At 45.4% G+C, this 15,475-nt stretch overlaps 1 protein-coding gene across 4 annotated transcripts in view; it reads left to right on the top strand.

Moving 5' to 3' along the window:
* The window catches only part of CD247 (CD247 molecule), a 52,942-nt gene extending 38,015 nt beyond the window's left edge, over positions 1 to 14,927 (top strand). For 2 of the 4 annotated variants that reach the window (XM_086884156.1, XM_086884157.1), the window contains 7 exons: positions 4,574 to 4,680; positions 5,903 to 5,956; positions 7,214 to 7,297; positions 7,922 to 7,957; positions 8,607 to 8,663; positions 9,896 to 9,934; positions 10,645 to 14,927. In XM_086884156.1, coding sequence (XP_086740282.1) covers positions 4,574 to 4,680; positions 5,903 to 5,956; positions 7,214 to 7,297; positions 7,922 to 7,957; positions 8,607 to 8,663; positions 9,896 to 9,934; positions 10,645 to 10,710 — 443 coding nt within the window. In that variant the 3' untranslated portion in view covers positions 10,711 to 14,927. Of the gene's footprint in view, positions 1 to 4,573; positions 4,681 to 5,902; positions 5,957 to 7,213; positions 7,298 to 7,921; positions 7,958 to 8,606; positions 8,664 to 9,892; positions 9,935 to 10,644 lie in introns of all 4 variants that reach the window. The other 2 variants (XM_023946559.2, XM_086884155.1) reach the window with 1 other exon arrangement.
* The last annotated feature ends 548 nt before the right edge of the window (positions 14,928 to 15,475 follow it).

Below are 15,475 nucleotides of genomic sequence, written 5' to 3'. Positions count from 1 at the left end.
ATACTTTCCTTTTTAAATATAATTATTTGGGCTGCCCAACATCTAGTCTTGTAACCTGAATCCTGAACATATCAGCAGTTTCCTCTAACAACAATGATGAACTCAAATGCTGAACTTCAAGGGCACAAGCTTTGCTTTGGGCTGTGCTGTTTCACAAATATGTAATGGAATATTGATGACAAATTAATTGACCCTCTGCCTTCTGCAAGTGAAGGAGAATTCGGCCTCTGCTTCTTCAGCCCTGGAGGATCACAGGTTTGTTTGTTGTTTATATCTGTGAGAAAAAGCCATAGAAATATATAAATGTAAACAAACCCCATGATAGATATATCCTTTATGAACAGGATTATCTGTAATAATTTTAGCTGGCTAACTTGTAGGCAATTAGTCTGGGCTATTTTTTTTGCTGCAGGCCTGTGTACACTTGAAGTGAAGCACCATGCAGGGTGCTCATCTCTCTCCTCGTTCTGCCCCCAGCCCAGGGAGCTCTCTTGGGTTCAGAATTTTGCTCCCAAGCAGCAGCAGTGAGGCAAGATCCATCACACCCAGCATCTCCCTGCTGTCAGCCTCCAGAAAGAAGGCTGGTAGGTGCCTGATGTGGCAGTGGCACCTGCAGCTGTGGAATTCTGTCCCCACAGGGGTCTGGAAACACGAGAGCAAGAGGCTCTTGGATGATACAAGGTAGAAGTGAGGTAAAAGCAACAGTCCAGAGTCACAGGGATCACTGCTGGTGGAATATGGTGGTGTCTGTGAAAGGCTGCCTCCTTCACCCCAGCAAGCAGCTGTGGCAGCTCTGGGCTGCTGGGAGAAGAGCCTACAGGATCTGCCTTTAAACACCTTTGTGTGTAACCACAGCTGCATCAATAAATCTCTTGGGCTGGATTGGTTTTCATGGGCTTCACTGAGAAACTCTGTTTCCAGGAAGATAAAATGCTTCATTTACAGGTGTGTTAATGAATTTTGGTAACCCCTAAGAGTAAAACCCTTAAATTAATCACTTAATAAGGGCCATGGGAGAGAAAAAAAAATTATGGTGGACAGATTTCATCTGGATTTACAAGTAATTCAGCTTTTACAGTTTGTAATTCTCAACTATTATCAGGAATCATGGTCTAACCCGATCCAGATGCACACTAAAAACATTGGAGGAGGAAAATATTAAAAAGAAATGTTCTGGCATGTTTCAAGGGTCCAGACCATGTTCTAGTGATTCAATTCAGCTGATCCCCATTGGTACTGGCTGCATTGGGCCAGCCCTGTGGATTGGACCCAGCCAGCTTTGGGGTGCAGCATCTCTCCCTCATGTCATGTTTTGGTGCAGGGTGGCTGTGTCTGGACGTGGGTTCTGGGACTCCCTGTCTCTCTGCAGGACTGGAGCAGCAGGCAGTGTGGGCAGGTGGCTGAAGATAAGCTTGCTGCCCTGTGCAAGACATCTGGTGCTGGGCCTGAGCCAGGGGCTCGAAATTCTGTGAAACCACGCAGGGCTCTCAAGGCAAGCGCCCACAGCGCAACCTCTCTCACCAGCACCCAGGCTTCCTCTTCCTCAGCTCCTGGGGCTGCTCTTGGGCTCTCACTACTGGTTTTTTCTTGCTTGCTTGTCCACAGCAGCCAGATATTGGCCAAAAATTGCCTTTTTTTTTCTTTTTTTTTCTTTTTTTTTTTTTCTTTTTTTTCCCCATACTTCAGAAGGTAAAAGGCCACAGGGGGTTGTTGCAGAGGTGCTGGCAGAGCTGCTTTGGGAGTGTGAGTGTGGAGCAGGGTGAGGGAGGTGCCAGCCCCAGGTACAGATTTGGGAGTGCAGGGACCTGCAGCAGCAGGAGAGAGTGCCCTGGCACAGAGGACAGCAGGGCTGCATTGCTGGGTGGGAGCAGAGAAAAGAGGGGAAACAAAAGTCCAGGCTTTGGAAGGACGAGGTGCTGGGAGGAAACTTCTCAGGGGCAGAAGCACAGCTGCTGACAGAGTTCCAGGTATTGGCAAGTGGGATTGAGGAGGGCTGGAAACCTGGGCAGTGCTCTACTGAGTGACTGTCTCCTCTCAATTCTGGTATGTGAATGTTGGAAAGATGCTGGGGAACCTGTGAGGTTAACAGAGTGGGAATCAGCAGTGAAATATTTGCTGTTTGTGCTTTGCTATTTGTTTACTGTTTGTGCTTTGCTCTGTGTGACTGCTCCCTCAGGCCTGGCACCTTTTGCTCTCATTATCAGCTCCTCCCCTGTGATCTTGGCCTCAGCCCCCAGACCATGGCTGATGAGGGACAGAAAGTACATTTTGGTGGTGCCTAAGGGACTGGCCTTCTGTTCTGAAGCGGCAGAAACCCCTCCTCTGGCCATTTAAAAACCTAAACCGGTCCTGTTCACCTGTATGGATGAAAACTGTTTCAACTATCACTTGTTCATTGTGCTTCCTGTCTCCTTGACCTTTCTTTCAATAGGGCTTTGTACCTTCTGTCTTTTTCTCTCTCTCACTTTCTAATCCAGAAATCCATTTAAAAGGTTATTATTTAGAAAGTGCTTTGTACGTTTTGTTTTGTTTAAGAACACAGAAGTCAAACGTATTAAGGAAGGAAATAACGTGAGCTAACAGATAGGACAAGGGGAATTAGCTTCAAGCTGCACTGGGGAAGGTTCAGGTGGGATATTAGGAAAATTTTCTGCACTGAAAGAGTGGTTAAGCATTAAAACAGGCTCCCCAGGGAAATGGCAGAGTCACCATCCCTAGAAGTGTTTAAAAAATGAGTAGATGACACTTCACAATATGGTTGAGTGAGCATGGTGGTATTTGGCTGAAGGTTGAACTTGATGATGTCTGAGGTTTTTTCCAGCCCTAATGATTCCATTCATTTTATTGGTTTGTTTCTAAACACTGGACTTTCTCATAGTCTCAAAACACATTTTCCCAGGAACAATCACAGCCAGAGTAGCAGGCCTTCCCTCGCTGGACAGCTTTAATCCATTACCTGGGATGCTGGAGGCCAGGCTGCCCTACAGAAGCACCATGTGGGCACTTGGTTGGCTCTGCAGAGTCAGCTGAGGTTAACCATGGCTGGCACAGAGCCACAGCTAAATCCCCTGCACATCTCTTGACATCTCCTCCACAGTCCTCTATTTCTCCTGCTTCGGCTTCTCCCAGTCTGGAGATTTTATTAGTGCTGGAGAAATACTGTTCTTGAGATGATTGTATGAATGTGCCTGGCTTTGGTACATGAAGAGGGGATTTAGGGCCAGCATACCAAAAGAGTACCCAAAAATTCTGCCTTCAGCAGCATCTCAGATGCCTCCAGGCTGGTGTAAAATATTGTCCTGTGAACTGTTTAAAGAAAAAGCTCAGGGAAGGTAATCTCAGCCTGTTTGTTGGTTTAATATAAAATATTGGGCAAATAATGTAATCTCTCTGTCTCTGTTTACATATATGAAATTTTATGAAAGTCCTGAGGAAAAGTGGTGAAGAATATTTTTCATAAAGTGCTTTGAACCATATTTTTAAATGATAGTAAAAGAGGGGGGAAGAAGGAAAAACATCTAGATTCTCAATTTATTTCCATGGATTTGTTTCTAAATACACGATTTAGGAAAAAATGAATTCAAGCTCCTAGTTCGGACAAACAAATCAACTCTGTGGTATTTTTTCTGGCTATCAGTGAGACTGTCAGTAGGAACAGTGATTGTTTCTCTTCATCAAAGGACTTTTCAGGTTATTGATAATTTTTGTCTTTTTCTTTTGAACTCCCTCCAAATCTGCACAAAGCACAACTCAGATTAATTTTACAGCATTTGTTTTGTTTGTTTTTTTATATCATCATGCAATACAGCTTTTCCTTGGGGATGGACCTGGAGCTGCATATTGGATCTACAGTTACTTATCCTTTGATTCTTTTAGCTGTATTTTGTGAACTTACCACATCTTTATGAACTGATACAGGAGCAGTTTCATCAGGTTAATCTGTAGAAACACAACAATATTAACGTATCCCACTGGATGTGGTCAGTGTAGAAATATTTAAATGGTGGCTGAAAAGATGGAGGCTCCCTTTTTCGGAGTCACATGGAAAACATGAGGGGCAATGGGTTCAAGTTACTCTTGGAGCATTGAATTTGATGGTGTCAACCTTTCTTTACATTTAATGCAGAATTGAGAAGCCCTTCCCTAAAATTTTGTCCAAACAATGTATTTTCTCACACATACATGATGAAGGAAGCCTGAAACAGGCCCAGCCATGAATCCCTGCAGGAAATGCTGATGGGTTTTCCCAGAAAATAAATGTCCTCTGTTGGTTGGGGGATTTTGCAAACATTTCTGTCCATGGAGATACTTTCAGCTGGCTGAGATCCTGGACGGTCTGGTTTAACTGAACCTGTTTAGAGAAAAGGCTGGACTTGCCGTGGTCCTTTTTGACCAGATTAATCCTATAATTGTTATATTCAGAATTCCATCTCCTTTGCAAAGGGGCAACGTTGCCCTCACACTGGCTATTACTTTTCCATGGAGTGCTATGCAGCACTGCCACATTTATGCTGCCAAGCACTCAGTGACACAAATGACTTTGTTTGCTGATGTATCTGATATTTTTGTGCAGATGCTGCATCAGTTCTTGGCCTCACAGATCCCAGGCTCTGCTACGTGCTGGATGGATTCCTCTTCATTTATGCAGTGGTCATGACAGCCCTTTTTGTGAAGGCAAAGGTCAGTCTAACCCAACACAGATGCATTTGGATTTGGTGGCGTAACATAGTTGAGCTGGGCTGGAAAGTGGAGGGGAACATCTCTTAAAATGAGACCTTTCCATTCTTTTGCTTTCTTTCTTTCCCTTTTTCCCCCACTCTGTTTCTGGTGTCCACTTGACACCAGACTGTCAAGTGACTGTCTTCTGGGCAACCCAGGGCAGTTCTTTCCAAAGGTTTATGAATGGAGGGGAGAAAGAGTATATGAGAGTGTTTTGATGTTACACTTATGGATACATCAGAGATTCTGGATTTTGTACATGGGAGAAGTGACTGCTCAAGAGTAATGTGGATTTTTTTTTCTCCTCTTTTTCATTGGAAAGAGAGGAGGGGATACACAGAAAATACAGGGAAAACAGCAAGCTTGTGAAGAATGTATTAAAATGTCTCAATAATTCAAATATCTTTGATACAATGAGTGTGATGCTGTAAATGACATAACCCAAACAACCAGAGGAGAGGACTTGTGTAATTGCTACAAACATGATTCTATGCCTAAATATAGACCGAGCTAGAAGGTTACTTTTAATAAAGAATTGAATGCCATAATAACTCAAGAAGGCTAAATCAATACAGACTGTAGTTTGACAGGGTTTTTTTAAAGACTACAACACGAAGTAGCTGTTCTCATTGACCCAAAACTGCCCCTTTTTAGCTGAAATTTTGGCTTAGCAATTGATTGCTCATAAGTATTGTGAGCAGCTGAGCCAAAGAGCAGCTACAGGAGGGATAATCCTTTACCTCTTTGTTAGCTGCCACTCACATCAACTTATTGTGGTGGCACCAGAGCCCTGCAAGCCAAGTGCTGCTCCTGAGGGATGCAGGGATTCCCTGCAGGAAGCCAAACAACTTTTCAGGCAACTGGAGAACCAAAGTCCCAGGGAGGCACAAGATTATGACAGGAAGAGAATGGAGAGATAAAATCTGAGGAGGGCAGGTATGTAGGGAACAAACTCAGATGTTTATGAGCTGGTGATATGTGCAATAAAATGACTTGGCTGCTGAGGACAGGCTGGTGTGTGGATAAAAGTGCTGCTGCAGCAGGGGTCTGCACTGCCTGAAGCCCCACAGGGAGCTGCTTGTGGGTTGCCCTGTCTCTGATGAGCGTAGCTGGTAGGAGAGAGGGAATGAAAGGATTGAAGGGAGCCACTGTCTCTCTGCTCATAGAATGGTCTCTCTTCCAGCTCAGCCAGGCCTCTGAGCCACAGCTGCGACCAGGACAGGATGACGTGTACAACGTGAGTAACTGCTGGTCTTTGTTTTCTAATCCACCATCCAGACAGACTTTTTGGGACACTTAGAGACAGTGAATTGCCTGCTGGTCAGAAAACCTTTGGATGAGTAGGCTGTACTAATGAGTCGGCTGTACACGTGTGCAGCATGGCAGCTGCGAGGAGGAAAGGTAAAACCTCGCAGGGGAAGCTGCTGGTGTCACCACTCTGGCCAGATGCTGGAGAGGTCTTTGGGCTGTTTGTTCATGATTTGGCACACTGAGCCCTAGGTTGGCTGGAGCCCAGGCTGTTTGTTGTGCTGCCCCATGGAACAAACAGGCCTGTGAGAGCTCTGGGCGTGTGTGCAGCCACGGCCCCTGTTGCTGCTGCTGTTTGATGTGGACTGGGCAAAGGATAAATGCCAAGGAATGCTGATGAGCTGACTCTGGGCATCTGCAGCTTTTCCACTCTCCAGTGTGAGGAGCCTGAGCCACCACACCCCTGTGCCTCCATTCCCAAGCTTTCCTGTTGCCCCACAGCAAGCCCTGTTGTACCAGATCATACCAGAGATGTACCTTGTCTGGTGCCCTGACCATGGGCAGTATCTTCAGGCAGTGAAAGAGGACAGAGAAAAGACTCTGCCTGACCCTTCTCACTAAGTTGCTCATTCATGGCAGCATTAAACTCTAGCTATTTTTGCTATGTCTAGTTGGCTTTTAATTTTTTTTCTCATGCTTTTGACCATAGCCACATCCTGTGACGAGTTCTGTTTAACTCTGTAATGTATGAACACTAATACAATTTCTTTTTAGCCTGTCACCTTTCGAGTAGCATTCTGTTAACTGTGCTATTCTGACCTGAAATCTCTCCTTTGTCCTTGTCCAAAGTAACCTTTCCCAGCTAAGAATTGTGTTGGGCATGAAATTTCTGTAGCTCCTTGATGCATATTTAGATGAGCAGCTCTGCAAGGAAAACGAAGCTCGTGGCTCTTTGCTCTCCAGTGGGAGAGAAAGCATGAAAATTAGAGTCCCTCCTCCTCGTGCTCTCTAGTTTTCAACTAATTTCCACTTAGGAAAGGTTCTTGATGCAACAGCTTGCAGTTTTGTGTCATTTCCATGGCTTAAATGTAGGCATTTTTGTCGACGGTGGCATTAGGGAGTAAAAATAATTTCTAGTTCAGTTATAGACCTTGTGAGCTGAGCTGGGTTCCCTTCAATTTCTGTGTCAAGATCTATTATCTCATCTCCACGGTGTCCACCCACTGCTTTTGCTCTCCTGTTTCAGAAGCTCTCCCGCTCGCACAGAGACGATTACGATGTTCTGGGAGGGAAGCGAGGAGCAGACCCCGAGCTGGGCGGGAGACACCAGGTAACCTCCTGGCACAACCTCTGTGCACCTCTGTGCTTTGATCCGGTGCCTCCCACGCCGTGTCACAGCTCTGCTCGCACAGGCGGCCACCCGAGCGCCTTCCTGGGGAGGGAAGGACGGCTTTGTGTCGTAACCGGGGCGGCGCGGGGGGACAAAGCTCCCCTTCGCTCTCTGCCCCCCTCGCTCGGCTGGGAGCTCGCAGCCACCCGGGCGGGGACGGATGCGGAGGAGGCCCGGCAGCGGTGGGTGTTTCACAGAGCTCGCTGCGTCTGATGCCATCAAACAGGCGCCCACAAAGCAGAGCAGCAGCCAAAACAACCCTTTCTGCTGCAGAGCCCATCACTTTCAAAGGAAAAGGGAGGGAAAACCTCCTGCATCAGCAGGTGACGGCTGTAGGGAGCGAGCAGAGAAGAGCTAAGTTTTACCAATTGTTAAAACGAAATTAATTTTGCCCAGAACAAGTTGTCTGAACAGAGCCTTATGGGTGGAGGCAGGATGGACTGGAATGGGCAGGGAAAGCCCACGGAGCCGTAGCTGTGCCATGGAGCAAATGCATAAGCACATACAAGGTGGCAGAGGATGCTGGTAGTGCAATGTATGGGCAACTTTTTTCTTGTTTTACAGCAGAGGAGAAAGAACCCTCAGGACACTGTCTACACTGTGAGTAGAGCCCTCTGGAGGGAGCAGAGAGGGAGGGATGGCTGGAAACAGGAGACACGGGTTCATAGGAGGCTTTTCCCCCCCACTACCCAATTTCAGCTTTGGTTCAAAACTCAACAGCTGCTTTTCAAGACTTCCCTTCCACACAACTCTTCCCCCAGATCCTCTGCTTTTGCTAAAAAATTTCTGCTCACTTCTGAGTGACAGGAGGGAAAACACTGGGGAGATGTGGAAAAGAGCTTGGATCAAGATACCTGCTAATGCCTAATGCTAGTGCCTAACCAACATTCATCCCATGTGATTGCTGCTGCAGTATTTCCTGTGCACGGACTCCAGCCCCTGTGACTGCTCTCTGGCAAAGGCCAAATGCCAGTGCAGCTAAGAGGGGCTGCTTAGGAACCTCTTGATAGAGTTGATTTGACTCTGGTTAAATGTAGTGGTCTGTGCACCAAAGCACAGATACAGGAATGCTGATTTTCATGTCTCATCTTGGGTCTTTCTGGGTCTTCCGTGCCTGAGAAATGAGCTTGTCTCCAAGACCTTCACTGCTATTGAGACACTCAGAGCACCTGGTTTTAAATGTGGTTACCCAGGGGCTGGCTTGGCTTTTCTGTTATCACACTGACTCTTTCCCCCTCTCTGCCTGCAGTCACTGCAGAAGGACAAGATGGGTGATGCATACAGTGAGATTGGAATGAAGGGAGAGGTGAGTCTTACTTTTCTTCCTGGTAAAAACATGGTAACAAAACACATTTCAGCTTTTGGGCAGAAAACCCCTGACAGCTGCCCTGGCTGAGGGGGCAGAGGGCGTGAGATGGGTGAGGAACAGCTGAAGGAAGGTCTGGTGTCAAGTGCTGCAATGGTCCAGCAAAATTGGAAGATTTTGGGGCATGTTTCTCCAGAGCAGTTCAGAGCTGCAGGTTTATGGTTTCCCCTCCACGGGCTGCTGAGGCTGGCTGGAGTTCCAGGATCAGGAGAGCAATTGGCAGCCCCTCCTTGTGCCTGACTTTGGACAAGGAACAGGGGAAATGTCCTTCCAAGAGCTCTGCTCTCAAATGTTTAGGAAGACACACATCGGTCACGTCTCCAGCTACAGCAGAGAGAGAGTTTTAGCTCTGTGCACTGCTGGGGAAGGGGAGCTTGTGTCAAAAACAAACCATCTGGGGACACTTGTTTATGGCAAAATGAAAAATTGCTCTGACCTACACAGGTTCTATTCTATGTCAAAGTGTCATATATATACGTATATATATATATATAACCTTTCATTTCCTTCCGACACATGATAAAAGGGCATTGCAAAACAAAGTTTAGTGTTGAGAAATGCTGAAGCAACACCAACATTTAATCTCTTCCCCTTTTTTATTCTAATGCTTCTCTGCCAGAGTCGAGCTCTGTCTAAGAGATATGGGGCTATAAAGTTGCACCATGTTTTTTGAATGTTTCTGTTTCTGGAGGGACAAGAACACCAAAGGCCTTGTCCCATTCCAAATATATGATCATTTAATAGGTTGCTGCAATTTTAACTGTAACAAGCACTATTCCTTGACACATCTGTGATACAATCTATTATTAAATAGTGTCTACAGAAATGCCGCCAAATCTCTATACATACAGTGAATCAAAGAAATAGCAACATTCTAACAGTATGACAGGAAAATATGTCAGCAAACCAAACCAATTTGTTTTTATTTCCTACCCTCTATTTTCTCCTTAACATCCTTTGCAGCTTGTCTGGGCCGGTCCAGACTTACCAGGTGCTTTCCTGTGCAGAGTCCAGGCCATGCACAGCTGGTACATCCTGTACACCCTGAGCAGAGCATGAGGGAACTCAGGGGCTGCTTTATCTTTGCATAATCGGAAAAGCACCATTAATCAATCTGTTAATCTTACCTATTAATCGATTAATCTATTAATCGTTTTCTTTTCCCAAAGCAGCAGAGGCGGCGAGGCAAAGGAAATGAAGTTCTCTACCAGGTAGGCACCACCTCCCACAGCTGCTCCCCTCACGTGTCCTCCTGAGTGGTTGGATATCCAATGGCACTGTCAGGAAGGCACAGGGAAGTGAAAGGCAGCTGGAATTTTCCCAAGCAGGCAGCAGGTGTCTCACTAACTCCTCACTCTTGGAAGCCTCAGCTATCCCTGCTCTGGGATGAGCAACATAGGGCACAGCTGCCTTACCTGAGCAGGCTGTCAGCAAAGGACTGGGTATCGCTGGAAGGGCTGTCAGGGGCTGCTTCCCAGGATTCAAAACCACCTGAGGTCCCACTGCCAACTTACTTACCCAGAGCTGCACCTGATTTTCCTTCCAAATCTTAGAGGAGAAGTCCAAAGTTCATGATTTGATGTCAGTTTATTTAATTATCGATGCTCACTCTAGCATCAGTTAGCTCTTACCAATACACACATAAAATGTACTCCAAAGATCTGCAGAACCAGTTAGGATGATTTGCTGTAGTCATGTTTTCATAACAATTATTCAGGATGTACCTTGCCTTCAGGTAAGTAATAGCTGTTTGCACCACACAAAGACTAAAGAATCACTCAGGAGTAAAAACCTCTGTAGGGAAAAAAAAAAAGATCAGATGCTCCTGACTTGAGCCCCTGCCACCCTGTTGCTGCCAGTCAGCCAGGAAGAAGCATTCACATTCATCCCTCACCTCTTTTTCTGGTTTTCTCTTTTTCAGGGGCTCAGTGCAGCAACCAAGGACACTTATGATGCTCTCCAAATGCAGCCTTTGCCCCCACGCTAAGTGGGAGCCTCAGAGGGGATGGGCAGGAGTGAGAGATGCCCATCTGCTTTGGGGAGAGGGGAAAAGTCTTTTTCATCCAACACAAGCACTGTGTGTTTTCTGTGTGCAAGAACCTCCGTGGGCTGGTGCACAGACTCTGGACCTGGCCCTTCTCCCTCTCCTCCTGAATCATGTAACTGCTTCTGCTACTAGAATGTACATAACTGTAAAGTTATTTCCAATTTTAGTGGGTATTAGGCTGATTTTTTTTTTTTTTTGGTAAGGTTTGTGTTGTGTGACCAGACCACACCTGGTAACAAACACTGCTATTTCCATAGCTCTTCCTTGTCTTCCAGAGTATTAAGACATGGAATTATAGTTTTATTGCATTTAAACAATTTGCAGAGATAGGGGGGCTGTATTTACTTCCTGTAGTATTTATCTTAAGACTATTTTTCCCTTTTTGCTTTAAATTTGCCTTTAAAAAACTGCTTCAGTGGAGGGCAACTTGTTTTTCTTTAATTATAAAGAGTGACATGATGCTACAGCAGTGAAGCAGGGAGGCTGAATGCCAACTTTCCAGTAGGAAGAAAATGAGCACCAATATCCCAAAAAAGATCAAGCAATGCCACTGCCACTCATCCATAAATATGAGCCAGGTAAGCTGAGTGAGAGACTTCTTTGCAGGCAGAAAAACAAAACAAGGAGATGGGTTCCCCTGTTACCACTTCCAGACAACAAACTGTACAAAAGCCAACACAAATGCCTTTTCCAAACCAGTCTCTCATCAGGCTGCCTCTAAAAGGTGTGGGTATCATTCCAAAGAGGCACCAGTTCAATAATGCCACGTGTTTCTGATGGATTAATAAAATAGTGCCGCAGCCCCGTGTGCGTGTGCAGGGAGCAGCGGCGGGAATGGCACGAGCTCCTTACCTGAGGCATTCAGGCCGTCTGAAGCAGCCTGCAGCAGCATCTCCCAGGGAAGCTGAGGAGGACAGGATGCCAACAGGAGCTCCTACACACATCTCAGAAGCTGGGATGGGCTGTTGGGAAAATGCCCCAAACCCAGGTACCAAAGGGACACTCACCTGCTGCTGCTGCAGCCTCAGTTTTTCCCGTGCCTCGCAAGGCTGCACAGTGAAGCCTGGAGGAATTCAGCAAGGACAAATCCAGCCCAGCAAAACCAGGGGCGTTTCACCTCGACTCAGGAGCTGACCAAGCCATCTCACCAGCCCTCACGGAAGAAGGAGAGCTAAAGCAAGGCTGTGGGAACAAGAGCTGCTGCTCTGGGCGCTGCCCAGATGAGGTTGTGTCTTCTCTCCAGGGACTGGGGGGTTAGCAGCAGAAAAACTTGTTGAAATGGGTGCTTTGCAAGTTCCAAGACAGTTTTACTTCTTTAGCAGTAAAACTGTACCTGCAGTAGGTGCTTGTAGCTTTTAAGGAATATTTGCAATAAATTAAAGCAGAAAAAAAGTAAACTGAGAAATGGTAATGAATGTTTCTCACATAAAAAAAAAAATTGCTAGATCCTTTACTGTTCTGCAGTGACAAGAAAAATTGAGAGAACTGGGTGATAACTGAGACAGCTGAGCTGAAAATTACAGTAAAGTTATGCTGCAAAAAGCGCTTGATGCAAGAACAAAGAGTGCTGAAAACAGCTTTCTCTTTTAAAATCACCATAACTATATCTTCAAGATGTAGAAGTCACAAGTTTTTGCAGCATGAAATACCAACCACCAAACAATAGGAATGAAATTCTTTTGGGGTGGGGGGGGGGGTGGGAATCACCTTTATGCTCTTTAAATATCAATGGAGACCTTGATTTCAAAAAGCATCTAATGCTGCTTTTGGGGCCACTCACGGTGGGGCTGAGCTGAGTCTCCTCTTTGCCATCAGGAAGCGACTGAAGCTGTTTCTGCTTTTAGGAGAAGAGCTGATAAATACAGAATCAGAACAAAAGCTTCAAGCAGAGTGCATGAAACCCAGGCTCTCCTGCAGTTTGACAAGACAAAGGGCACCACAGATCAATCTGCTGGCCCGGTTTGATGCACAGGGGAAGAGAAATCAGCCTCCCCCCGACACATTTAAAAACTACAAACAAGTGCATACATGTTAAAACACTTGGAAAATGGTTTAATGATGTTTACAACAGAAATGAACTGTACAATTACAGTAAGTTTAATATATATAAAAAATTACAGCAGACAAATGCATCTACACAAAATCTACCTTTTCATTCTGATTTACTGTAATCTACACAATCTCTCAATGCCTACAGCTATCTGTAGGCAACCACTGGGAAAATAATAATAATAATAATATAATAATAATAATAAAGGACATCTTTAAAGAGACAGCATTTCGCCTTCCTCCTCACCCTTAGTGTGATCAGCAAGGTTTTGAAATGTGTGGGACTCTCACATTTCAGTCTCAAGAAAAGCTTGGGTTGCGTTTGGGTAGGGTACTCCCACAATGGCCCTAGATTTCAAGTGTTCTGCTGACCTCAAGTTTATAAATGCAGTGTATGAGGAAGGGCAAGAGAACAAAAAAAAACCTCCCAGCCAGTGTAAGCAGGCAGTTGCACAGAGCAGTGAAACCATTAGGACCAAAAACTTGTCTTATTTAGGAAAAAAAAGCAAAAAAGGGACTGCCCAGACACTACAGACATTCACAAATCCTCGCTTCTTTGAAAATTACTATCAGATTTAGAAGAAAGGGCTTGGTTTTCCACTCCCAATTCTTCATACAAAGGGGTAGTTTTCAAACTAACATGTTAAATACTTTTTAAAAACAAAATTTAAGCTACTTCCTCTTTGGCCCACCCCTTAAAAACAGTGAAACCCCCCCCTCTGCACTGAGAAAGAACCTCAGGTCAGTGGGGGAAAAAAAAGAACATGCTGTCTCTTTAAAAAGAAAGAAAGAATCCCAGTTGGGAGCGGCCATCAGTGAAAATGCGATCCAAATTGGCGGTCTGGTGGAAATTCCTCACGGAATATTATGTACAGTTTAAAAACCTTTGTAGTTGGTTTTTCTTTTATTATTATTTATGAACACCTAGGCAGTGAAAACTGTTATGTTAATACATACATAGACACACCCAAAACATACAAAAATACTATTATTTCAAACTACTAAGAATAGGACAAGTTCAGTTATCTCCATGCTATGACTTTAAGAGCATTACACTGAAACAAACAAGAATTTAAACGACAATTTTTTAATATCCCAGAAATATACCAAAATATACATCTAAGCTTTGGAATTACTGAGGTTAGACTAATGCAAGTGCTGGGTAATCGTACTTAATACACAAGTCTAAGGTTCTGCAGGAAAGAAATTATCTTTGGTATCTGCATCAGGCTAATAATATTAACATTTGGATTTTGCTTTGGGATAGAGCTTGTCTGACCCTAGAACCAAACACCCCCCAATCAACTGAGATTAAAAAGATCCATGTAAAAAGTTCCTCCATTTGCAATCCCCCCCCAAAAGTTAAAAAGTCACAGGCATCTACCTAGCATAAAAGGTTGAGAAATACAATGCATAGTTGCACAGTGGTGCTGCAAAAATAAAAGAAATCTAGAAAAAAGGAACTAGAGGAGAAATGAAAAGCTGCTTCTTCTTCTTTCAGGGATTTCTCACGACAGGACAGCCTCTTCCAAGCAGTGAAGGGGGGGGAAGCTCAGAAGTGCACCTCAGCGTGTATTAATCAACATCACCCAGCCCCCAGAGGGTTAAAGCACCCAGCAGAGCAGCCAATCCTGCACCCAAGTCTTCAGCTCCTCAACCCACCTGCGAAGCCCCGGCCTCCCCTCCCAGCGCCTGCGCCCCAGATCTCACCCTGGAGCTGGGAGTTGCTGCCCAGGGTGTTCTGGAGCCCCGGGCTGGCAGCGACCCTCGCCCAGCCAGCCCAGGCCAGGCCGGCCTCACAGGTGGGCTTGGTGCTGAAGACGCCCTTTGTCTTTGGTTTGTTTGTTTGTTTTGAGTTTATACAATCATTAGGAAATCTTTGGTTTTGGCTGGAAATTTTAAAAGAACAAAACAAAACAAAGAAACCGCCCCCTCCCGACTTATAGCAGCCACCGTGACCTGACAAAGCTTCTCTTTCCCATGGGGGTAGGGGGAACTACATTCAAATAAAGATGGACCGGGTTAAGGATGCAGCTTCTGGCCAGGTTGGGGAGTGGGGAAGGGATACAGGATTGTCAAATAATAAAGAAGAAAATTAAGTATTTGGAGATTTCTATTTTTTTTTCCTTTTTTTTTTTTTTCTTTTTGCTTTTTTGTGTTTTTGGTCATGTTAAAAAGTGAGTAGCATGTACGCAGCACTGGGCTGAGAGCGCCTCCGGGCCCGGGGGCTCAGCGTTGGCTCCGGGGTGGGAAAAGGCAGCGTGGGTGGCCCTTTTCCATGGAGAGTGGAGGGGAGGGGGTGGATATTCACAGACTGATCGAGAGGACCCCTTGTAACCAAAGGAAATAAGATAAGATTGCAATTTGCCCTCACTTTGCAGTAGCTTTTAAGCAGCGACATTCAGAGGCGTTAGGGGGTCACTCCCCAGGTTGCAGGTCACGGGGTGCTATAGGCCAGAGTTCAGTGTTAATCAAAGGAGGGAGGGCAGACTTGGCAACTCTGTGGGGTTTGGAGAAAGTTAAAGCAAGTTACTCAGTTACGAGTTAGAAATGAGGTATACGACAGCTCCTGTACCTGTGGCGGATAAACACCCCACACCTACTCACACCTAGCCTTAGATACTACCACAGAGGAAGGAAATGGAACAACGGCACT

This window comes from Cyanistes caeruleus, chromosome 3, assembly GCF_971803275.1.
Source record: "Cyanistes caeruleus chromosome 3, bCyaCae1.hap1.1, whole genome shotgun sequence".
In the NCBI taxonomy this organism is placed as follows: domain Eukaryota; kingdom Metazoa; phylum Chordata; class Aves; order Passeriformes; family Paridae; genus Cyanistes; species Cyanistes caeruleus.
This window is presented reverse-complemented; position numbering and strand designations above follow the sequence as displayed.